General features: G+C 36.2%; 1 protein-coding gene across 1 annotated transcript in view; it reads right to left on the bottom strand.

The window, feature by feature from the left end:
- Nucleotides 1-3,007: 3,007 nt before the first annotated feature.
- The window catches only part of Oxct1 (3-oxoacid CoA-transferase 1), a 127,367-nt gene continuing 104,784 nt past the window's right edge, over nt 3,008-25,590 (bottom strand). The window contains exons 15-17 of the mRNA XM_074077543.1: nt 17,485-17,565; nt 11,680-11,781; nt 3,008-4,743 (exon numbers count right to left, since the gene is read on the bottom strand). Of these exons, the coding sequence (XP_073933644.1) occupies nt 4,702-4,743; nt 11,680-11,781; nt 17,485-17,565 (225 nt within the window). The 3' untranslated portion in view covers nt 3,008-4,701. The remainder of the gene's footprint in view (nt 4,744-11,679; nt 11,782-17,484; nt 17,566-25,590) is intronic.

The following is a 25,590-nucleotide window of genomic DNA, read 5'->3' as shown; positions in this document are numbered from 1 at the left end:
TCTTTCCTTATGGAGGGAATTTTACTAGATCTTACTGACTGATCCTCTGCATTCAAATGAATCTGAAATACAACTCTGACTTCATGCATGGGGGAGAAGGTTAATGCCAAGGAAGACAAATTTGAGAAAGGTGTTCAGCTACAAAGATAAAATAGTGCCAGGCTTTTCTACCGGTTGTAGGTGAGCTTTATTATCTGTGGTTTCCCATACAAAGCCTTCTATGTGAACAAATCCAGATAAATATGAGTCTTCCACAGAGATATTTTGCCTGGTGGGTGTCATTATCATTTTTGTTTTGAAAGTTACCCATTTCCTTAAGCAAAAATTGTTTGGAGAGAAAGGAACAAAAATTTGAATACTTGTCTCATTTTGTTTAAAGGGTTTGGACTCTGTTTTATGGATTAATGGAGAACAAATCTAGTTCTATTCAGGGGATTTAATTCACATATCATTTACTATCTTGGTAAAATCCAACATTAGCCCTGAAAGGCTAATTTGATTAAAGAACTGGTGGATATTACTTCTCTCAGACTAATCAAGTTAATTTTAATGGAAGTAATAATGTCTCTCTGGCAGGTTACTGTGAAAATCAAATAAGTTACCTAGCATATACTGGGTGTTTTATAAATTATGAAAGTGTTTAAACAAATATGGGTGATTGTTCTTTATTCCTGTTACAGCCTCCAAATTCTACCTCTTTTCTTTTTTATCTCTCCCTGTGAAGTCCTATCTAACTTTATCTGAGGGCAATCCTCCATGCCTCGCATACTATCAACCATGTTTTCAACTACTAAGTTGATTCAGTAACACATTTAGAATGTACCATGGGCCAGTTGTGGAGTTGTTACACAAATACATACATTTGAAAGAAAACCAAAATCCCACCATTGTGCCCTAGCTCTGTAATTTCTGTCTGAGAGCAGATAGAACTTTAACTCTTACCCACACTGGGTGTGTATAAGAGCTGGAAGCTGGAGATGAAAGCAGAATTTATAGAGATTTGAAGAGAATGCTGGACATTCCAATCTCAAGAATGCAAAGTGGGAGATGTTATCTCTTATCCCTAAATTGAGAGAGGGGCTTGCTTCAAAGGGAACACCAGAATTTTATGTGCAACCTTCTGGAGCTAATTTCCTCTTGGAAGCTTAGAAAGGGTAAGAGATGGAATGCCTACCTGCTAAAGAATGAGCCAGAAATGCAGAGTGGATACACCAAGAGCCCAGGATGCAGTTTTTGTCAGCTGAAATACTGACATGGCTGTGGGTCATGCTACAAAAGAGCCAGGATTGTGGTCCTTTCAAAGAGCGTGTCCCATTGAGAGTCATAATGACAACAATAAAGCATACTTGGTGTTCACAATGAAACATGATTTGTATTTGATTGTGACTTTAAGGGAAGGAATTGTCTTATCAGTTGTTTGTCTAGATTGGTGTAGCCATGACTCTTATGGGAACTGCTGTTTGATCCACAAAATGCAACTTTGGTTGATTTTAGAGATGGACATGTCTATCTTTATGAAGATAGAGGACTTCAAGAATATGTCACAAAGCTGTGTAATCAGATCACATTACATTTATTGTATTTATGCTTAAACTCAGTTTGATATTCAGTTTGATCTCCAGGCCATATGGGAAGATAGCCTAGACACTGAAAAGTGAAAGGACAAGAACAATGGAAAATTCTGTCCAAAGGTAATATAAAGACCCAGCATTTTTATCTGCAATCAAATATATTAAATTCATCTTATCAAATCATAGTGGAAAATAATATATTCTCCCCATTTTAAAAATAGAGAATTTGAAATTAAGTTTAAGAAACTCAAGATTATGACTGAAAAAAAGGGAGGTCAGTACCCCCTAAAAAAATCCACTGATTAAATCTCTGTTCATACTTAATGGGAATAACAGTCCAAACTTGTGCTGGATACACTGAAATGGCAAAGGAAGGAAAACTATCAACAACCTTCCTACTTACTGGTAACATCCATAAATATACCTACATATGTTCTTTGGACCCAGGTATAAGCAGTTTTGCTTGCATTATTCTTAATTTCTATAGGGAGTCAGGCCCCTCTCAGAACTCAAAAATTATAAAAGCTGTATGAGATTATACTGTGGCTACAGTTGACAAAGACCCAGCTCAAGCAAAAAGGGAGATTTGGGAGTTCATGTGCAGGTACTACTGGAGGGAAGTTGTCCTTAGATACATCCAGAAGAACCCCAAATACTCTGAAGATGCTACCTCGTTATGGTTCTATGCATTTGTGTGTCAGCTTTTCCTTCCAACTGCAGCTCAGGTGTGTGTGTGTGTGTGTGTGTGTGTGTGTGTGTGTGTGTGTGTGTGTGTGTGTGTGTGCGTGCGCGTGTGTGTGTAGTGGGAGACTGGTATTGGTGCTAAATCACATCTTATGGCTTGTTGGCCAGAGAGGAATAAGAAAATTGACTTCGCTCTCATCTCAACTTTTTAAATATGGGAGAAATAACATGATTGGTACATCCTGGATCATGTGCCAATCCCTGTATATAACAAGAGTGGATGGAGGTGATCTGTCAAAAGTGACACATCCTAGGAACCTGGTCAACCTTTGGTCAGGAAGTGAGTCTGTTACTAGAGAGGCAGCACAGATGCTGGGCAGAATAGCAGGAGACATTTTGAAATACAACAAGACCGAACATAACTGGGAAATTAAATAATGGATGTGAATCATAAAGGAAAATGTTAGGTAAAAGCAAAAATATTAACATGTGAAGCCTTGATAATCAACTTTCATAGACACATGACTTGCTTTAATATAAAACATGGTGCAGAATTCATTTAGGTATAGTATTATTAATTCTTTCCAGACTAGAAATATCTTTTCTTCAGTAAGTTAAAGAGAAAAGCAACAACTTGGTTGGAAGTGATAAAGTGTGCTGACTTTATTTTTGGCTATTCTGATAATCTCTGTTTTATCACTCTCATGTTCAGCCACATCATTCCCAGATGAGAAAAAAGACAGGCACACTGATCTCTATCAATTTAGACTCTTTATTGAATTTCTTAATGCATTGACATCATGGCACTCTTTAATCAAGAATATCAATGTTTAGAACATTCTTAGATTCATATTATCTTAAAGTAACAGACTGGAATGATAAGTAAGTAAGGCTGAAGATATAATAACTATCAACAATGTATTTGTTTTCCAAATCATAACTCCAATATAGACATATATTACTTTCATGAACCTTGCATAGTCTAAGAAGGATATTTTTTACCAGTACTGGGAAAGTATGCTTTCAACCATGCATGCTAGTCAGAAAGGCTGTTTTACTTATGGAGTATGCCACTAATAAAAAAAAATTATTCTTCCTCAAATATTGTATTGTGATGCAGTTATAACTGTACTTGAAGCCAAGTGAGTTTCAGTGACAACATCACCTAAAAACATACATAAATTCCTATAATTAGTGGCAGAAGTGCTCCTCTCCAGAGGCCAGCTGTCCAGCTTGGCTTCAGGGTGTCTAAACTTTCTCCCATCTGTTACCTAGGACACTTCTGAAGCAACTCCTCTGGGTAACTGTCTGGTAATGAGGAAACCTCTGAGGAAGCAGTCCTTGTTACCCTAATCAACCTGTTTACTCCACAACACTAAAAGTTCACTCACTAACTCTTCAAATCTGGGACTTGCCCATCATCATTTCACCTAGATGGAAAAGGCTGAATAATAGTACTTTGTTAAAAGAAGTAGTCTAGGCAGAAGAAAAAACACTGTTCTATAGAAAGCCATTCACTATTTAGCATCTTTTCTGAGCAGAAGTGGGAGCCTAAAAGGAAAAGTATCTTTTAGTAGCATTAAAAACAAAACAAAACAAACAACAAAAACAAAAAACACTTTACTGTCATTGTGATTAAGGATTCATGATAAATTACAGACAGCCCTTGGTCTAAGAGGAAATGTTGTACAAATAGCTCATTGGGTCTTAGTAGAAGAAACCATCTTAAGGATCCTTCTGTACACAATGGAAGAACTATGTGGGTAAATCAGTAGGTTTATAGCCTTCTTTCTATGTTAGCCTCAGCCTTTGGCAAAACATAGGTAGATAGTTGATTAAGGCAACTCCTTAGTGGGCTGTCAGCATCATTAGATCTTATACTTCTTGGTGTCTTTCACAGACCAGTTACTTCTTCCCACCCCAACCCCCACCCCAGAGATATTCCTCTTGCCTTTTTGGGTACAAGAAGTATGGGAGGAAGGTGAGATGCTCTAGGGAGGCAAGATGTAATCATAAAATTGGAGGCCCCACAAAAAGTCAGAGAAGGGTGAAAGAAAAACAATCATAAATTCACATAAATTCAGGACCACTAAGTCATAGTTTGGTTATGAGGGAAATCATAGGAATGAAACTCATTCAGGTTCATTTTGGTGAATAGTACACATGATTTTCATATGCATGGCCTAGATGATGAAGATACACCCAATGTCAGCACCAATGGTAAAAACAACTTTCTCAGCACTTATGAAACAAATAAGGTAATCATAAAATGTTTTCCTTTTGTTTTTCATTAAACTGTCAATGCACACTGGAAAGAACAAAGTCTATATGGCTGTCAAAACTGCCTGTTAAATATATAAATTGCCATTACTGAAATCCTTTCAATTATATCTTATGTGTTTAAAATGAAAATCTGTCAGCCAAGAACAAACATCTACTCCACATTTCAAGTTGTGATCTGTTGCATTGGCATGAGTTTTGGTGAAACCTGGTTAAAAAAAAAGAGAGAAAAAGAAAAAAAAATCAAATTGTGAAAAATCATATGGTATACACATATCTCTTTAGAATTTCCAATTTCTTTTTCTTTTTGGTGGCGCTGGGGTTTTTGAATTTAGGGACTCATGCTTGCTAGGCAAGCACTTTACTACTTGAACCAAACCCATACCCCTTTTTTTGTTTCAAATAGTCTGGTATTTTTGCCTGGCACTAGCCCACGATCCTCTTAACTATTCCGCCTGTATAATTGGAATTATAGACATGTACCATCATGCCTGGTTTATTTGTTGAGATGGGGGACTTGCTAACATTTTTTTTTTTGCCTGGGCTGACCTCAAACCATAATCCTCCTGATCGCTACCTCCTGAGTAGCTGGGACTACAGGAGTGACTGGATTTCCAAACTTATAATGTAAGCAATAAGCAGCCTTGCCATCATCTGAAGTTTCATTATTATTTCCTATTCTGAAACACAAAGACACTTGGAATATTTAGTGTTTCTCAACCTTCTTGCACTATAGCTCCTAAATTAAGGATGACTGGGGCTGGCAACAAGAAGGGGTAGAAGAAGAACAGAGAAAGACAAATAAAGGGTCCTGATATCCAAACCCTCTGTTGGATGGATCACTGATCTCCAAGACTGTTGCCTCTGATGCCTTCACTCAATATAGTGTAAAATACAAGTCTCCACATCCTCAAAATAGATACAGTTAATTTGTAATTTTTGTAGTCTTTGGATTTCCTGCATATATATTAATGAAGTGATGTATGATCAATGATAAATCTTATCAGAAATTTCATAATTAGTAAAGAAATGATACAAAGGCAGTGAGGATTCCAAGTTATTACAAAAAGATGATAACAGCATTAAAATTATTAAATGTTGATTTTAATTATTTTCAGTCTACAGAATGGCAAATGCCTTCCTGGAAGTCTTAAAGTAGAGAAAAGGCACAGTTGCTGGTAGGAGCAACCCAAATGGAAGTGGTCTGGCTTAATTGTGACAGGTCAATATGGCACCAGCTTCAGATTTCTCAATTCAATGTGGTTAATATCCATTGAGTTTTTGTTAGGAAGTGTCATGGAGAAGCAAAACAGGGAATATTGAAATTTAGGTGATTTTTTTTTTTCAATACCTCAAGTATGAGGCAATGTAAGTAGGCCAGATTAGCATTTTTGCCTTCCAGGACAAACAATTAACACTTTGTAAAATTAATAATTGAACAAATGAATGAATGGATGATTAGATAAACTTCAAAGAACTAGCAGAAGGGTTAAGTGAGCTCTGAAAATTGAAGGAGCAGGCAATCAATTGACTTTGATGAGGTAAAATATTTTCAGTTCATTTATAATTTATCAACTCTTTACAATGCCCTTAAAGCCCTTTCTTCCACTGTTCTACTAAAATAAAAAAAAAATAATAAATAAAAATAAAACAATCATAAATAAAGGCCGGGCATGGTGTCTCACACTTGTAATACTAGCTACCCAGGTGGTGGAGATTGGAAGCATCATGGTTCAAGATCAGCCTGGGCAAAAGTTAGCATACTGGTGCACACCTGTTATCCCAGATACACAGGCAGCACAGGTCAGCTCAAGCACAAATGTAAGACCCTATCTGAAAAATAACCAATGCAAAAAGGGCCATGGGGGCATGGCTCAAGTGGTAGAACAAAGTACAAGGACCTGAGTTCAAGCTCCAGTAGAGGAAAAAAAAAGAGGGAGGAAAAGAAACCAAATCAGATCATTATAGTTTAGCATCCAGCTTAGGATAAATGAAGCATATTTACTCTTGCCATGTCCAAAAGCAGATGTATAATAATAGACACAATAATGGAATATAATAAATAGACAAAAGCAACATCCCATATGCACAGACCTTCAGTTCTATTGAGAAGAAAAGACATATGTGAATTTAGTACTTAGATAAATAAGACTCACAAACAACTCATTTTCTTTTTTTTAACAGAGCATTTGCAGAAATAATTAAGTGACATGAAATTCTTTCTTGAAAACAATTTCTTTCCAATAGATGCTTTATAGCATTTCCCTTAAAAGGAAACTGGTCATCTCAATTGTTAAACATAAACATCTGATCCGCTTCCTTGTTGGTCAGCCCTATTTTCAGTTCCTAACATCATTCACATCCTTGATGTGGAAATTGACTTCCGCAAAAGAAGATGAAGCTTTATGTAAACTGACTTGGCTTGTCTCTTTTGTAATGAAAAACATCTACCTAACCATTTCTTATTCTGTTCTCTCATGGTCCCATCAACATCTTAAGCCCATGCAATCCAAAGCACATTTTTCTGCTACAGACTAAGCACAAGACAATGTGCTTTAAGTACAGAAGAAAAGCCAACAGTTTATCTTCTCAGACAATTGAAATCTCAGGAGTATACTGTTTAATTCTGATATAATGCCAGTTCGTAATAGATATTGAGGGGACAAATTTATTGAATTTGGCAAAGAATGTGTGCAGCTAGCTTCTTTCAGATTCCATTGTAAACACATAAATAAGTGATGCTTTTATTTAATTTTTTTGGCACTGGCAGTTTGCGTGTATTCTTGGCTGGGGAATAAGACCAACACCCTTGGGAGAAGAACTATACCAATTAGTACAAGTTTTTCACATTTCATACCTCAGTATGTGACACACATAGGGTATTCAATAAATAATCAGATGACTAATGATCTTTGGGAGTTTATTCTACCATGGGATGTTCAAATAGGGCTTAAATTGATTTTGGTTTTTTGAATTTAAAAAATGGTTTTGAAAAAGATCCATAGACACTTGGTAAAGAAAAACAATTTTATATAACTTAAGCATTCATCAGAAAAGAAAGAAAAGAATAGATAATTTAGTTCAACATTCACTGCAAAAAGACATTTTAGAGACAAGGGAATTTAAGTGCTAGGATGCCACCTTTTCTTTTCCTTTCTTCCTACTTTGACCCATCAAGAAACACACTGAATGATATAAGTATAGACAAAATAAAGGGATTTGACATTTTCATTAATTTGTCAGTTTTAGTCCTGAAGAAATGTGCAATATCATTTTGATTCTTTGAAAATAAATTATTACTTGCTAACTGTTTGGGGTACAGACTTCTTTCAAAATGTGTGGGCAGTGGGAGAAAAATATGCCAAAGGGTTCCTTAGTTGTGACAATGTTGGGTCCTAGCAAAAATGAAGGCTAGAGGACTATGCTAAACTTAAAAACTTCTGTGTGTCAAAGAAAATAATCAGAACTAAAAAGGCAATTTATCAAATAGGAGAAAATATTTTCAAGTCATGTATATGGTAAGGGGATTAATGCACAGAATAGATACAGAAATTATATAAATCAACAAAAAAAGAACAATAACCTGATTAAAAAGTGGGCAACTGAATAGGTAATTCTTCAAAGACAACACACACACGATGGCCAAAAAGCAGATGAAAAGATGCTGAACATCAGTAATCACAAGAGAAAAATACAAATCAAAGTCAGGAGGAGACATTGACTCGCACCCATTAGTATGACCACAAGTAAACAGAAAGTAAGTGTTGGTGAGGATGTAAAGAAACTAAAACCTTGTTCCCTGTTGATGGTAATATAAAATGATGCCACCATTGTGGAAAACAGTATGGAGGTTTCTCAAAAAATTAAAAAGAGAACTACTATGTGATTCAGTAATTCTACTTCCTGGTACATATTCAGAAAATTTCAAAGCAGGATCTCAAAGAGTGATTTGCATAACCATGTTCACAGTGGCCAAATACCCATTAACAGATGAAAACTATAATACATTAGTCAAACAAATTGAAGACACAAAAAATGGAAAGATATCTCATGTTCATGGATTGGAAGGATCAATATTGCTGAAATGCCTGCAGTCTTCAAATACTTAAATCTATCTATAGATTTAGCACTGTTCTTAATAAAATGCCAACAACTTTCTTCACAGAACTATAGAAAACATTCTAAAATTTATATGGTACCAGAAAAAAACAAAAACAAAAACAAAATCTTGAATAGCCGAAGCCATCTTGAGCAAAAAGAACAAAGCTTTGTCTACCTGACTGCAAAATACACTACAAACCTACAGTAATTAAAATGACATGATATTAGAATAAAAGCAGACACACAGACAAATAGAACAGAACAGAGATAGTAGAAGCAAGCCCATGCATCTACAGCTAACTGTTTTTTGACAAAGGTGCTATGAGCATGAATTAGAAAAAGAATATTTGTTTACAATAAATAGTGTGAGAATACTGAAATGGACAAGGATTTTTTTTAAAAAAAATAAGAGCCAAAAAGGCACAGGAAAACAGAAATGAAAAGAGACAAATGAGAGAAAATACTTGTAACATTTTCTGACAAAGGGTTAACATATATTAATACATACATGACAAAAATTAATGTTCAGAATATATAAAGGAACTCAAACAATTCAATAGCAAATGACAACAAACCAATTAAAAATGGGCAACAGACCTCAATAGACATTTAAAGGAAGACATACAAATGGCCAACAGGTTATATGAAAATGCTCAACATCACTAATCAACAAAGAAATGAAAATCAAAACCACAGTGAGGTAATCACCTTACTCCTGTTAGATTGGCTATTATCAGAAAAACAAAAGCTATTTACTTCAATTGTAAAAAGACAAAAGATAACAAGCACAGGCAAGATTACACAGAAAAGGGACAACTGGTGGGGATATAAATTAGTGCAGCCATTGTGGAAATCAATATGAAGGTTTCTCACAAATTAAAAACAGAACTACCATATGATCCAGCAATCCTACTATTACTGGATATGTAAATTTATATACATACAATGGAAATGAAATCAGTATGTTGAAGAGAGTTGTATTACCACAATCAATACAGTACTATTCACAATAGCTAAGAATTAAAAACAACCTAAGTGCCCACCAATGAACAGATAAGGAAAATGTGGCACATATACATGATTGAATACTATTTAGCCATAAAAAACAATGAAGTTCTGTAATTTGCAACAATACAGATGGAACTGGAGACATTATGCTAAATAAGCTAGACACAGAAAGCCAGGCACCACATGGTCTCATGTATATGTGGAATCTAGAAAAGTCAATCTGACAGAAGGTGAGAGTAGCCCTAGAAGGTGGGGAAAGTAAGGAAAGGGAAGGTAAGGATGGATGGAGAAAGGCTGATCAATGACTACTATGCTGCAGTTACAAAGGAGTCAGAAGTTCTGGTGTGGAGCTATACAGTACAATGACTAGCGACAATCATAAAGTATATTTCAAAAAGCAAGAAGAAAGTATGTTGAATGTTTCCATCATAAGGAAATAATAAATGTCTGAAGACATATGTACGTTTGCCTTGATTTGAACATTACACAATGTATACATGCATTGAAACATTAAATCATATATCATTATGTATCAGTTAAAAGTTAATAAAAAGAGGGAATAATGCTGGAATACAAGCCGGACCACAGAGATAATTTTCAATGTAGAAACTAGCAGGGTTTAAAAAAAAAGCAAAAATTCATCTTCTGCTGCTTTTAATTTACCCACATGAATAAAAAAGAACTAGATAATGAAGGCCTTCTGCTGTATTCTCTTTTGAAACAGAAAACTGAAAATCTATGGATCCCCAAAAATGTTATTAGACAAAGAGGTTAACTCTTTCATGCAGGTTAAAAAAATAAAAAGAACAGTTGTTTGATTAAGAATTGTTTGCTTTTATCACTGAAGTAAGAATTCTAAATAGTTAAAGTGTAAACAAATCCCTTTTATTCTCCTGAGGTTACTGGGAAGCTAATTAAAGATGTACTTTTCAAACAGGGTATTAGAAGACATTTTGGTTTTTTCCAAAAAGAAATTCAGCAAAGGTTAACAGACAAAGACCTTGGTTCAGTCAGGAACAGCTATAGTATGTGGATAATAAATCATGCAACAAATTTGTTCTAAAGAACTCTGTTATGCACTACTAGGTACAAGTCAAGCATGTAGTACACAGGAAGTTACATATGAAATGTACGCAAGACTTGCCACATAATTTTTGTTAAATTAGTATCTCCAACATGTGTAGTTGCAACATTAACATATTTTCTTCTCATGATATTTCATTGTAATTAGTAAATCAATTCTTTAAAAAGCTGAGCCTCCAAGCCCTTTCCTTTGTTTCAAAGACATATTACCTTTCCTTTGCTTAACTTCATATGGACTGAGTTGCCTTGTTCATCCTCAATAAGTAGATGCTTGGTGATTTGTGAAAAAGCTTTTATATTAAATGGGAATCATTTATATTTCAGTATTGTTCTCTTTGTTTTCAAAGGGGACTTGCAGGTTTCTTAAATGGCTACTCCCCTTATGTATTCACCTGCTTTGTGAGTCTGAATGTTTTATGCACTATATTTACCTCAAATGCAGGATACTACTATTTCATGAATATAATCTGGTGGTGTCAGAAGTCTAACATTTTAATACTTGAGATGGATGGAAAAATGAGCATAGAAGTTAAGTCAAAGAGAAAGTCCTAACTCATAGATGGATTTAAAATAAGAAAGTATCATTTCTCCATGAATGGCTCACATTTTTAAGGTAATCAAGTTGAACTACAGTTGATACATACTGAAAAGAGTAGAGGACTGCCAGGGACTTCTCAGAAAGTAGCTTAGAGCTCAAGTTTACCCTTGCATCTCCAGCTGTTCCTGGTGGCTCTTTCCACCCCTGCTCTCATTCCTGAGCCAAGCACTGGCCCATGAATCTGAGCACAGCTCCTGCTCCCATCTGCTCTCATCCGAAGGCACCTTTCCTTCCACTCCTTTTCACTGCAGAGGTCAACTTCTCAAATAATCACAAATCAATGTCCTGTAAATGCCCATGCATCAAGCCCAGGGTACAGCACATGAGCCTGGATTTGCTCATGAAAACACTTACTGCAAAATCACACCCAGTGCTCTTCTGTATTTCTTCTACTGTCAGGCCTTCCCAGAGTTCAATCAGGGTCAGCCCCTTCTTTTTGTCCACATCAAACACAGCCTGTGGGAGTTCAGAAAGTGACAATGAGAGTTTCCACCACAATAATTACTTTAGAATACAAAACAACCTCTCAAATTCTTCCAATAGAGATAAGATCCAGCACAAAAGAGTGAAAATCAGCAATGAAAAAAAATGTGAACTGTAACTTTTATAAATAAATGCCAACTCCCTAATCAGCAATTAGTTGTGGAGCACTTTGCATGCTAGAAAAATAAGTATGTGTGTTGACTACTGGTGGCATTTCTTACTATTGAAACCAGTTTTAACTACTAACTTCCTTTTGTTAAGTCTAACATTTTTGGTAAAATGTTAAAGAGGTGGTTAAAAATGATTTGGAGAAAGAAAGGAATGCAAAATGGGAGGGAGCTAGGCAGGAGATATTTGGAAGGAGAAAGGATAGAGATGATGAAAAAAAAAAAGTTGACAAATGCTACTAGGTAGAGAATCATAGGAAACAAAAGATGCACTCTGAAATGCCTAAGAGAAATTATAAAAGAATAGCTATCCTGGCACTGAAAGACCAGGTAACCAATCTAAGTAATTTTTAACTGCTCATCATTAAAATTCTCCCTTTAAAGTCCCAGGAAAACTCATGAGTACCAAGAGGGAGCATCTCCCTCTGGTGTGCAAATGAGATGAAGATGCTTATACTTAGGGCAAGCACGAGGATGCTGACATCACCTTAAACATTCCATTACAACATTCAGGTCCATAGTCCTGGATGATGGTAGCATCGATTGGTATAGATTGACCCTAGTGGAAGGTATCTAAAAAGGCACTTAAGTATAATCTTTCATTTGAGAATACTTCAAAAGAATTGCTGGGGCTCTGCTTAGATAGTTCTAGTGCAGGAGGTTCACTTGTTTCAAGGCCTATACTGTCTAGAACTTCTAACTGTAAGAACTGAAACTGCTTCCCTGGGCCTTTGAGCTTCTACTTCTGCTGTGTTCCTCCAGTACCCGGCACTGTTCCCTCTTTCAGTCTCTTCCTCAAACTTAAATTTTATGCTTCTCAGATCTTTCTTCTCCTCTGGATTTAACATAAATTAAATGATTATTTTTAAAAGATTTACAACCTTTATTTTCAATTACCTCTAAAGTCAAACCCTGAACTGTCATTTGTAAATACCCTCCTGGGTAGGAAGTTAATATCCAGACACAGTACTCCAAAGAGTACTGGCATCTGAGCTGGAGTAGAATTCCAACTCTGCTGTTCACTTCTAAGCAAACCTTGTTGGACCTATCTTTGCATCTGTTGTTGAATAGTACAAAACTACTCCCTGCAATTGTGATACAGGGACAGATATAATAAGAAAACACACTCCCAGCACCATGCCTGGGACAATGAAGGTACAGGTGTGCTCTTGCTCGTTAGTGGCTTAACTCATCTGTGTGTCACCAAAATGATTACTATCTGCAGATAGTTGATACTTTCCCCTGAAACAAAACATTATTGGGTCCAGGGATGTCGCATTCCTTGTTTGTTTGATCATCTGGTTGATTTTACTGGAAAAGGTGGTTTCAATTTGAGAGGAAATACTGAAGCAGACTTTGGCTTGCACGTTTTTATGTTCCTACAAGAAAAACAACAACTTTTTCCAGTAGAAAAAATTGGTAATTTAGAAATGTGAATATATTTCATTAGTTTGCCTTATTCTAAAGTCTTTATTCTAAAATTCTTTAAAAAAAAGCGGGGGGACACTTTATCTTGAAGAAAATGAGTCTGGAATACTATTCAAACTGACTTTCTTTTTCCTGTATTATGAACAACTGTAAATTTATAAAACTGGAACAAATAAGAGAAAAAGAACCTTTGGATTATGTGATTAAGAACAGGAACATAAATAACTTAGGAAGACAATAACTGTGAATCATGAATACAAGGCTTCAGCAATCAAGGAGATAATACATATAGCAATGTGATTTATTGATTAAAAACTTTATTAACATCTTTATCAAAGCCTAATTAGCTCCCAAGATCATATATTAGAAAGCCAACCACTTATTATTTTTTAAAGGGGGAGAACTTATTTTTGAAATATTTAGCAAGATTTCCATTTAGTAGTAGTATAATGAGTAAACAAAAACTTGATTAAAATAGAGACTAAAACCTAAAAGCTACTATAAATTGTTTAACTATCAGGAATAATACTGAAACTGCTTTGTCTTGCAGATAACTAAGTTACTTATTTTATCACCACCATAAAGGCTACATTATGGGTAAGACAGTATCCACAACACAGGTGCTGATGAGGAAGGCATCCTTCACGATCTCATTCTAGCAGCAGGAAGCAGTGAGTCATAGCATTTCCAAAGTCTCTCTCAAAGGGCAACAACCTAATGCAATTTTCCTAGGAACTGATAATGGAATTCTAATCCCTTACCTGCCACTGGCAGGGCTGGATACATTCATTGCTCTTAATGGCACTGCATTCTCAATCACTCATTCAACAAGTTATCTACTGAGCACTTTCTATTCGCGGTGCACAAAGGTAAACATGAAACACTCCTTCCTGAGGTACCAAAGTTCCAGATTAGCTGCCTCGTCTATGCTCAGTTTTGCTATATTATGTTATCTATTGTTCAGGCTCCAATTATCTCCATATCCAATGATTCCCACAGGCATATTCTAATACTGACTGCTCTGAGCTCTAGATCCAAATGTCTTTGTTTTTCAAAATCTCTGACTGCATGTTCTCAGAAATATCAAATTGAGAATGTTTAAATTAAATGTATTCTTTTCCTGCCTCCCATTGCTCCTTCAATGTAGTGTCATATGCAAACTTTTGATGTATTTGCAAGGCACTGCATAGTTTGTAAGTTTGTACTTTTTACCTTGAGTCTCAGTCTCTCAACTCTTCTCCTACGTTCTTAGGCTTCCTTAGGATACAACAGGTCAATTACTGCCTCTAGTCAGAAAACTTAGGAATCACCTCTGTCTTACCAACTGTGTTCTGCTCATAAAATTAGGTTGAGTCTATTTCTTAAATCTCTTTAAAATCTCTACTTCTGTTCTGTGGTTTAGGATCTTGACATTTCTTGCCTAGGTCACTGATCACTGGGACACTGCTTCTTCTCTCCCTTACTCTACAAAAAAGTCAGCGTTTTATCTAATGCAAATTTATGTCCTCAATTAATAAAAGTACTGAAGGGTTCTCAACTCTCTTCCTGATAAGAACCACATTCTCCATAAGGCATCCATAATCCTTCTTGATTTATTCTCTCACTGTGTTTTATCCTTAGCCTTCAGAATCTGGCCATGCCCTTACTCCAAACTTTTCCATGTTTTCCTAACCCCTCTATGATTTTGCATGTTTTCTTCCCTTTTCCCAGAAGTTCTTCTTAAGTTTTCTTTTAAATTATAAAACTCCTATTTATCTTTCAACACTGGTAATACTATAATTTTTCACAGCAAGGAAAGTAAGCTACATTTATTTAATAAGTTTACCTAAGCATGGGTTGGGTATCATGCCAATTGTTGGATAAATAGCAGTGAAATAAGCAGTGATTAGAAGTTACTTCAATTTCAGTTGTTAGTATTAGTAGAGTAAGTACAAAAATTCAGGGAAGCCAGAAGACTTGGAGATGGATAGGGAATACTTGCTACTAGAGAAAAAGAAAAAAAGGAAATAAATAGCTGAGCAAAAGATGAACAGTAATCAGTCAGATGAATGACGTGGGAAGAACCTTCCAGGGAGAGATATAGGATGTGCAATGTTCCAGATGAACATGGTACACAAAACAATGCAAAAGAGCTCACAGCATTTCAGTATGGCTGAAGTGGGAAAATACTTCACTGAGAAAAAAAGGAAAAAACTGAGACTTGAGAAGGAAAGGTACAAACTGTGCAGTACTTTGCAAAACACATCAAAAGCTTGCATATGATACCACCTAAAAGCTTTCATTTGTACTACTGCCCAGGTTGTCAGGGAGCTTTCCTTCAGATTCCTAACTTAGCATCTAGTGCAATCCCTACTATGGCCTCTACAGTGTTCATTACTCTAACTGCTGGTGATGCTGGATGCTTGCTGTCTAACCCTGTTGAATGTGTCTTCCTTCCTCCTTTCTGTAACCCACTGCTGGAAATAGTCTGGTTCCATGGATGGGATCAAAAAGAAGCTTATAAAATGGACAGGTGAATAAAACAACAATGCAATGGATATGAATGGTATAAAAGATTTTAATTGGCAGTACACTTAAATAACAATATAAGTTATGTTATAAAAAATGCATGCAAGTACTGGATAAGTACCAGTGTAAATGGTCCACTCTGAGGATGAGAAATCTTTGTGTGTGAAGAAGGTACAAAATCTCTTTGTGGTGAATATGGAAATTGCATTAGGCTTAAAGAAAGATGAGTACAATTTGAGGGGACAGAGAGTGGAGTGGGAGTCTCTGCATGTAGAAACATAGAACCAATGAGATGAGGGCAAGGTGCACATGGACAGAGCAGAGGGAAGAGGCTGGCTCGGGTGAAGAGGAAGATCAGATGGGGGGAAGAATGTTGCTTGAATCATCCCTAGCAGGGCTACCATTTTATTAAAGTAAACAGTATGAAGGTCTGGTTTACCTTTATTACCAAAGCAACAGATCCCCTCAACAATCCTCATTCACAGTTTGGAGGAGACTCAAGAAATGATAAAAACTGTGAGCATAAATAGTGAGATAAAACATTCTTCCATTTTATGCACTTGTTCTTTTCTATAAGTCATCCTACAAATTCCACATAAACAGTAGTCCTAAGAAGCATGACTGGATCAAGCCTTCCTTAAAAGGTGGCTTCTAGAAAGTATTCTGAACCTAACTTAATTCAAAGGCCTGCTCTAGGATGCTTCTTCCCATCCCTCAAAAGAGGATGAGTAAGCCAGATTAACACATGACACTACTATTACGGCTCTTAGCCATGGGAGACGCATCATTGAGATGAAGGGGAAAAAACAGTAATTCTGTTCTGTGGTTTCATCAAGATAATAGATAAGAAAATGCCTTCTTCTCAGCTGATAATAGAAATCATAACATTTTAACATATTAAGTTCAAATCTAGGACAGAAAGGTGACTGTAGACAGATATCCACGATTCTTCTCCTGATCTGAGAAGCTTTCAGCTGTACCTTTGGCTAACATTTTCCACCTAAGAAGAAAAAACTAGAGAGGCACTGAAATGTCTGGTATGTTCTGATGTCCCACTTTATAAAAGAGGGTGGAAAGCATGCAAGAAATAAAATAAATTTCTTGGCTTATTGTGAGGTCTATACTGCAATTTGCACTCGAGTGATTGTGATTAAAACTCAATTTTGACTGAGTTTCCTAAAATGAAAATCCAACAATTTACACTTGCAATTTGGCAAAGCAAAGAAGAAAAGGAGACAATAAATATACTCTTAAATTTACATATATAATCCAGCTTAAAGTTTTAATAGTCAAAATATAAAATCTTTTCTGATAATATCACCCTATCAAAGTGCCAAAATAATAGCTTGATCTGGTGTGTACACGTATATTTCTAGAGAGTTGTACATGAGAAATTCTACATTTAAAAACACCGAATTGATGAATTTCCCTACTCATTCTATCCACAGACCAAATTAATCCTAACATTACTGACATAATATATTTTCAGAAGGTAATAAAAAAGCCAAATAACACTTCTAGATTATAAAATGGTGGTAACAGATATTACAGGAAATAAAAAAGGCATTTTTACCTTTTCTGTAATAATACGGTTGACACACTGTTTTCCAGTCAGTGGTAATGTACATTTCTCCATGATTTTATGTGCATTTCCCTGTTTTAAAGAAAGAAGATATATCAAAAATAGTAGTTAGGGAGCAATTCTCATTGAAATTGGTGTAACTATAGGAAAAACAGGAACTATCAAGAGTTATTGTCTCCTAAGTGCAGGCTGTTTCAAAACTTCTGCACAGTCAAGCTCTTACTCTCTTTCTAGAGGCAACTTCTATTCCTGAAATAATTTAGGGTGGATACCAAATGAATAGCCAAAGGCATAAGTGATTTATTTGGGAATCCTGTACTACAAATTTGACCTCTCAAGCCTAAGTCCTTGTATCATTTGATGTGAAGTTTCACTTCTAATACTCTTCTTATTTTTCCCTTTCAAGGAATGAGCTCCTTAAAAATACCAGCAGCAATCTGTGAAGGACAGGAGGCATACATAGAACCCAAATGTGTACATTCCTGTTTCAAAATACATTTAATTTCCATTGTAAAAATAGTAGATGCACAGAAAACAGCAGTACCTTTGCCTCCCTTCTTACCATGAGCACATTTGACTTTTTAAAGTATTTTCTTCTTTATGTCGCCATTTAAAATAGTATGTTTATCATGCTATTTTTTTTTGATTACTCAATTTTAGACATTATTTACTGATTTCTTATTGGGGAAGACGAGGACTTAATTCTCTCATAAACCTCACTTCCATTCTCAAACTCTCCTTCATTATCTCCAATGCTCCTAGTGCGCACATGTCACAAATCTGTAGTTAACGCTATACTCAGAATTTATATCATTCTGGTCTAATACCCATGTAAAAGTGATCACTGCTTGTCCAGGTGGTGCAGTACACTAGGGTTCACTTTCTCACACAGCTATTTGTTCTTCTTGGAGTATAACGGAGCTTCAGTTTGCTCACTAAATTGTGTGAACTGACCTGAATGCCCCCTTTTTTCAAAGTTTCTTTTAGCCATAGATCTTTTTGGTCAAGAATAAACAAAAGAAGTATTAAGAGTAGAAACCAGGTTTTTACCCGCTAATCCTCCTCAATGCTGCCTCCAATATAGATGTGGCCTCAGAAGCACTTCTGTAGAGGACAGTTCAAATGTTAGTTCTGACGACCTTTGATTGTTTCTTCTGGTTATGATTAGGCTCCTTTTTAAGTATTAAGCAGCAGGAGTCTAAATTAATATTTGAAGCTCAACCTAGCACATTCTAGCAAAATGCTTCTCTTATTTCCTTTTGGATCCAAACACACCACATATGATATCACCATCATTTTAGCCATCTCAATGTTTGACCTGTTTAAACACAGCACCTATACCTAGTTTACATCTCCAGATTGATGTCAGACCAAGTAGATAGCCAGAGGTAATGAATTTTTGATAATTGTGTTTACATGAAAACCTTTCAAATCTACAATTCACCAGTAATCAAAAGGTTTTAGTATCTTTAAGCTAGTGCAAGGAGTAAATGGTATACATAGTTTTTGGATGAATGAATGAATGGGAAGGGAAGTCTAATGAATTCTTGTGTTGATTTTTTTTAAAAGACAAACTCTATTGCCTTAATTCAGTCAAATAAATACTAGTGCTAAATATATATGAAGTGGCTAGACATTTCATATTCAAAAAAAGTTATACATTTCTGGACCTAGCTGTAAAAGGAAATTTATAAATATAAAAAGAGAACCCCATTTTTGCTTCAATTTCTACTTATCTATTTTCCTTTCATGATTTCAAATTTTGTACATGTCATAGAAGCTAAATTAAACAGCTGAAATTAATGATGAACATTCGAACTTCTGCAGTTGTCAGGTCTTCTTACATTTAATATAACTCAAATGAGGCATGTCACAGTGAATTCTAAGCCTGACTTCAAACAAAGTGAATAATCTGTAGGCCTCTGAAGAACATTTTCTACAGGGAGCTCTTACTTTGTTCTCATTATTTGAGTGAGAGCTACATCTGGTGTGAAAGCAGCCTCTTCGATTTTAATGAACAACCAACTCCATTTTAGGAAGAATCATGAATTTCAACTGCATTAACTGAGATAAACTAATAAAGACCTTTTATATGCCATATTCTGCATAATTCGTATAGCAGAGATGTGGAGTGTGGGCTGGAGCCAAAAGACCTGTGTGTAAACCTGGCCCTACTCCACACTATCTGTGTAAGAACCATGGTACCTACACTTCCTCATTCACCTTCTTCCCTCACAGGGTTGCTGTTAGGCTTAAGTAAAATGCAACTGTCTACTTAGCAAGTGCTCAATAAATGTTAGCTGGTATTGTTTATATATAACCTATATATTTATATAACCTACCAGGGAGTTTTTTAGGAGCTTTTAAGTTCCTATATGAAGTCTGCCATAGAATAATACAGAAAATGGCCTAAACACGATTCCTGAGACACACAAAACTAATGAAAACACAATAACATATTTGGAGGCAAACCATACGGCTTGACTAGGAAACTGGCACCAAGTGTATTCTTGCAGTTAGAACAATGTAGCTAGATGATTCCAGTCATATGTAGCTCCAAGACATAACAGAGATCAAAAAGAGAGACAATAAGAAAGATTAAAAAATGTCACAATTTCAATATGCAACAACAGGTTAGCTCTGAAGCCACAGTATAACTAACTCCCACTTAGTGCTCTGTTCTAACCAGGACTCTTCTCTCTGGACCCTTAGATTCTTTGAGCTGTAGTTTTCAATTGACTTATTCCCCTTTACCTGATCATTGTAGGAATTAAATTAAATGTTCTGAAGGTGCAACAAAGAGGAATTGAATCTATGTGAAAAGTCCATGGTTATGGGATCTTATTCGTCCTTATATTCTGTTTCTTTCTTTCCTTCCCCAAGAAGAGATGTTAGAAAAGGCAGAAGAAGGGGTAGAAAGTAAAGCATTTAAGATGTTTTGAGCCAGCAGTTCCAGTTACTTGGGAGATTGAGACAGTAGGATCATTTCAGCCCAGAAGTTCAGGACAAACCTGGTCAATACAGAGAGACCCCCAGCTCCAAAACAAAACCTTTTTGACTGATCCTAGGGCATTGTACCATTATTTTGTTAACTCCATCATAATGGTGAATACCTAAGTCTGTTTCCTCCAACTACTTCCACACTTTCTCTTTTCACCTTTAATACTAATAGGCCTCATGTAAGATTTCAAGTACTTCCCTATTTTAATAGTTTTTAAAGACTTAGGGCCCTAGTACTTCCTATTACTTGCTTTATTGTGATCCTCTTTAATTCTTTAGAGATATGAATGAAATCCTGGGCCTATATAATATAGCAATGAACAAAAGTGGCTAAATGGTAATAAATTCCCTTGCTATCATAATAATGTCTTATGTTATCATAATGAACTTAATCCCAAATAACCAGATCTTTTCTCCACAGGGGAATGATTTTTCCATTTGATGTTAACATTTCACTCATCTGAGGCAACAGTGTTTGTTTAAGATTTTACTTTATCTAAATCCTCATTTCACACTCATTTTTTTCTGTTAAGTATTTCCTAGATGTGGCTGCAATACATTTTTGTCCCTTGAACATTTTCTTTGGGAAATCCCTAATGGTCAACCATAGAGAAGGTACAAATTCTAGGAATGGGTTGTTTTTAAAAGAACTAACTAAGCCTTTCAGTCTTTGTTCTTGTCATCTGGAGCATATACCTCAGAACCCATAACCTCAGATTCAAATGGCCACACAATTTCTAGTCTTCAGGACTTGACTCAGATGTCCTCTTCTCTGAGGAAATCTTCTCCAGTATCTTCTGTCTGGTGTCTCCAGGTCTGGTGGCCTTCTCTGGTGCACCTTTGCTTCCTTCCTTTGCTATAAATGCTGACCTCCCACCACCCCCAATAGACTCTAAACTGGCAGTATGCTAAGACCATTCATCTTTGTATATGCAACAATGAGTAGAGTACTCAGTAAACCATGATGATCAATAAATGCTGTCTGAATAGTACATTCTCAATCAAGAAACTCAGAGTTGGAGGTATAAAAAACCATATGAATACGTATCTATGGACTAAAGACTGCTTTCTACCTCTCAGATACTTGTACATTTTCAGCATCTCTGAGTTCAGAAGGAGAAGCACAATTAACAGAAGTACTTGGAGGGGCTCTCAAGACCAGGAGGCAGGTAAAGTCCTGATAAAAGGGAGCGAAGCAAAGAAACCTCAGGACTAGAGTATGAAACATACAGATTTAGAAGGAATGAGAAACAGGATTATATCTTCTACTGGCTCCTTCTTAATCCTCGAGGCTTGTCACAATCTGCCACAAAAGCTGAGCCCAGTAATAGAAGTCAATGGCAAATCTTTTAGGTCTTGCCAAAATATCACAAGTGTCATTGTCCCTACCCTTCCTCCCCCCTGCAACTGATTGTAATGCTTAAATCAAGTGAAATATTTTCTATATACATGCTCCATAGATATAAAATATTGAGAAATACTGTATTACAAAATACATCATCACTACGATGATTGATGTGGGACATAGAAAACAAAAATGGGATTTGCTAAATAAAGAGAAGCAAGGTACACAGAATAAAAGGACAGGATGAGATCACTCACACTGAGTATCCTCATGGGATATTTTTGGCACCTACTCAGTAGATTCCAACAATGCACAGAGGACTACAGTGGAGAGGCTCAGCAGGCGTAGACAGCATTTGCTATTAGGAAGGATCTTTGTAATGTGCATGCAATAACAGTCTGTGGTTCCTGGGACATCCTCAAGGGGAAGACTAGCCAAATGAGACAATGCATGCATACAGCAAGCCATTTCACTAAAAACAGAACTTTGGGGTTTTGAGATCTTAGAATAGAAGGCTTTTATTTCTTCAATATAATACAGAAGTAACTACTGCTTCAAAGCTTTTATTTTCTCCATCCTGTAATGTCTAACCTTGGGATGGCAGAGCCCGGAAATGAATAGGAATCATTTTTTCTTTCTACTCACAAATAAACACCTTAGAAAGTTTCCTTTAACATTACTTTTCCTTTCCATTAGAAAAAAATGTAACTACTCATGCACATAAAATCAAAGGTACAGAATTTAAAATTATTACAAGACATTGTAAAGAGCTTTACTTAGTTGTGGACTGTGTTAGGCCATTTTTTCCACATTACAATGGAGGAGAGTAGGCATTTCTATCACAAGGGAGAAATAAAAAGGCAAAATCATGTAAGAATTTCTATTTCTTAATTTTTACCTTCTGGTGGTGCTGGGGATATAGCAATCTACCACTCTACCACTGAGGTACACATCCAGCTCCCAAGAATTTCTATTTTTTAAAGGTAATATTTTTCCAAACCAAATCTAGACACTATGTAGACTAGTTAACAAACTATAAATAAATGATAAGCTTTTATAAATGAAAAAAATTAAACCAGCTGAAACTATCATTAATTATGAATTAATCTGTACAAAAAAGTACATTATACAACTTTCATTGTTGCTGAAAATTATCCCAGGAATGTTTTCCAGGAAAGGATTAAAAAAAGAAAAACCTTCACATTTGTGGCTTTTAGTAACACAATTGGTCAAAAATAAATAAAATTAATATATCTCATTTAATTTTTGTAATTCTTCACAAAAAGCAAAGGGAAGATAAAACAGAATTCAAGATTTCTGTATGAGATCCACGCTCCAGACAGATTATTCATAAAGATTTATTCTCAGCTCCCAACAATATAGTTATTTTCTCCCTTCAGAATCCAGACCTCCCACAGCAATAAAAATAAAATCTAAACCTGTTTTAGAAATAGAGTTCTCATTTATGGTCTCAAAAATAGGTACCCAAACTTTGCTTGTTTACAATAAATGACAAGTGTGACTGAGTGTCTTTGCTTTTGTGTTCTGAAAGTTATCCTATTAGGATACAGTTCCAGCACTCAATACTAAGGACTACATACTTGCTTTATGCTGTTAGTAGTGATGATATTTGACAGAAAAGTTTAGCAAAAGAAGAAGGCCTACAGGTAGAATACACAGACTTTTGGCTTGGTTTTAGTTTCCTTTTTCCACTTTTTTACCAAAATATTTAATCTCCACGGAATTCAGTTTGTGTTTGTCTTTGGAAAGGAAATAAGACCTACTTCACACAAGAAATGAAATAAAATAAAACATTAAACATATGACATCTTGGAAAAGGTAAAAAGTTCTCTCTATACTCAAGATATCATTATTATCTGAAGAATTAATTCAACAAGTATTTATTGAGTCCTACTGTACAGCAGGCACCACTGAACCCAGGGCTTGTAACAGAGCCCCTGCCTTTCTGGAGCTTCTTATATCTAGTTGAAAAGGTGAAGGAAGAATCATCAGAAGGGCAGTCAGAAGAAGAGAAAGGCTCTCTGATATTTTGAGGCTGAATGAAGTGAAGGAGTGAACCATACAGGTATCTGTGGAAAAACTCTGGTGGCCTAGAGCATTACAAGAGAAAAGGCCTGAGAGACAGGACTAGCTAGAGCCTCCATGCAGAAAATAGTTAGAGTTCCGCGGGTGTTAGAATGATAATAGATGGAATGAGAGTGGTAGAGGAGTGGAGTCAAACCACCAAAGCCTTAGAGACTGGGTAAGAACCTTGGCCTTGAATCCCAGTGAATTAGAAAACCACAGAGTGTTTCTGTGTGGAGAAAGAAGTGACATGGTCCTTTTTGTTTTACTTTACTTATTATTTATTTATTTACTACAGTACTGGAGATTGAATTTAGGACCTCCCGCTTGCCAACCAACCACTCTACCACTTAAGCCACACCCCTAGTTCTTTTGCTTTTGTTATTATCTTTGTTTCTTTATTTTTTTCTGTCTATAGTTTGCCTCCTTTGTTTTTAGTTTGTTTTTCAGATAGAGTCTCACACTAATTTTGCCCAGGCTGGTCTTGAACCACAATCCTCCTACCTCTATCTCCTGAGTAGCTAGGATTATAAGTGTGAACCACCACACCCAGCATGTTTTTGAGATAAGGTCTTGCTAACATTTGCCTAGGCTGGCGGTGAACTATGATCCTTCTGTCTCTGCCTATTTACATTTTTTAAAGGTAATTCTGACCACTATGTGTTAGGCGAACGTGATAACCACTATACTACGGAAACCAGGTTTCTGACCACTATGTGAAAAGTGGCCTGTGTGTATTGTATGTGTGTTGTCACCTAACATTTCTCCCTTTGCTCTCTGACAACAAGGATATACCTGCAAATCCTTCAACACACATTATCTTCCTGATCCCACATTGTCCCAGTGTCTATTCCCTCATTCCCTATAATACTATAGCCCCTACAAACTCTGCCTCATCCTCCAGCTCTCCCTGCAAATGCTTCCACACTCATACTTTCCACACTATGTTGTTCTTCTCCTCCTCCTCTTCTTCTTCCCCTACCACTCCCCTTCCTTCAGTACTAGAGTTTGGACTCTGAGCCTCATGCTTGCTAGGCAGGCACTCTACCACTTGAGCCATGTCCCCAGTCCTTTTTGCTTTAGCTATTTTTCAGATAGAGTCTTGTGTTTTTCACCTGGGCTAGCCTGGACTGCAATTCTCTTATTTATACCTTCTGTGTAATAGGGATAACGGGGTGCTACTGTGTCCAGCTTTTTTTGTCAAGATGGGCTCACAGTCTCATGGAGAGCACTTTGTTGCTCCCACTAAAGGAACTGACTGCTCAATCACAAAATCTGCTTTACAACCTTCTAACTGAAATGTTGAGTACTCATTTCTATTATTCTCTTCTCAGGGGACTCTGAGCTAACTGGAGTAAAATCACCACTCAAGCACCAGATCTACCAAATGTTGGCTCATTTTTCTATGACCTTATAGAGGAAGGAGTGAGCCAGACAAAACAGGCGAACTTACAGAGTGTGGAATCACTTTAGGACAGGACCAACACAATGCAGAACTGAAGTCCTGGAGGCAAGGAAGTGGCAAGAGGCTGGGGAGCTGATTACGAAAGCCAGGTGGGCTTAAGATTATCAGAGCAGTGTTGAATTTATTAAAGGATTTTAAACGGGAACAATTTTAGTTTTAAACTTATCACTCCAGTCATGGTGTGCTTGATTACCATTATCAG

This window comes from Castor canadensis, chromosome 6 (genome assembly GCF_047511655.1).
Source record: "Castor canadensis chromosome 6, mCasCan1.hap1v2, whole genome shotgun sequence".
Taxonomy (NCBI): Eukaryota; Metazoa; Chordata; class Mammalia; order Rodentia; family Castoridae; genus Castor; species Castor canadensis.
Note: the sequence above shows the minus strand (reverse complement) of the source record. Positions and strands in the feature narration are given on the sequence as shown.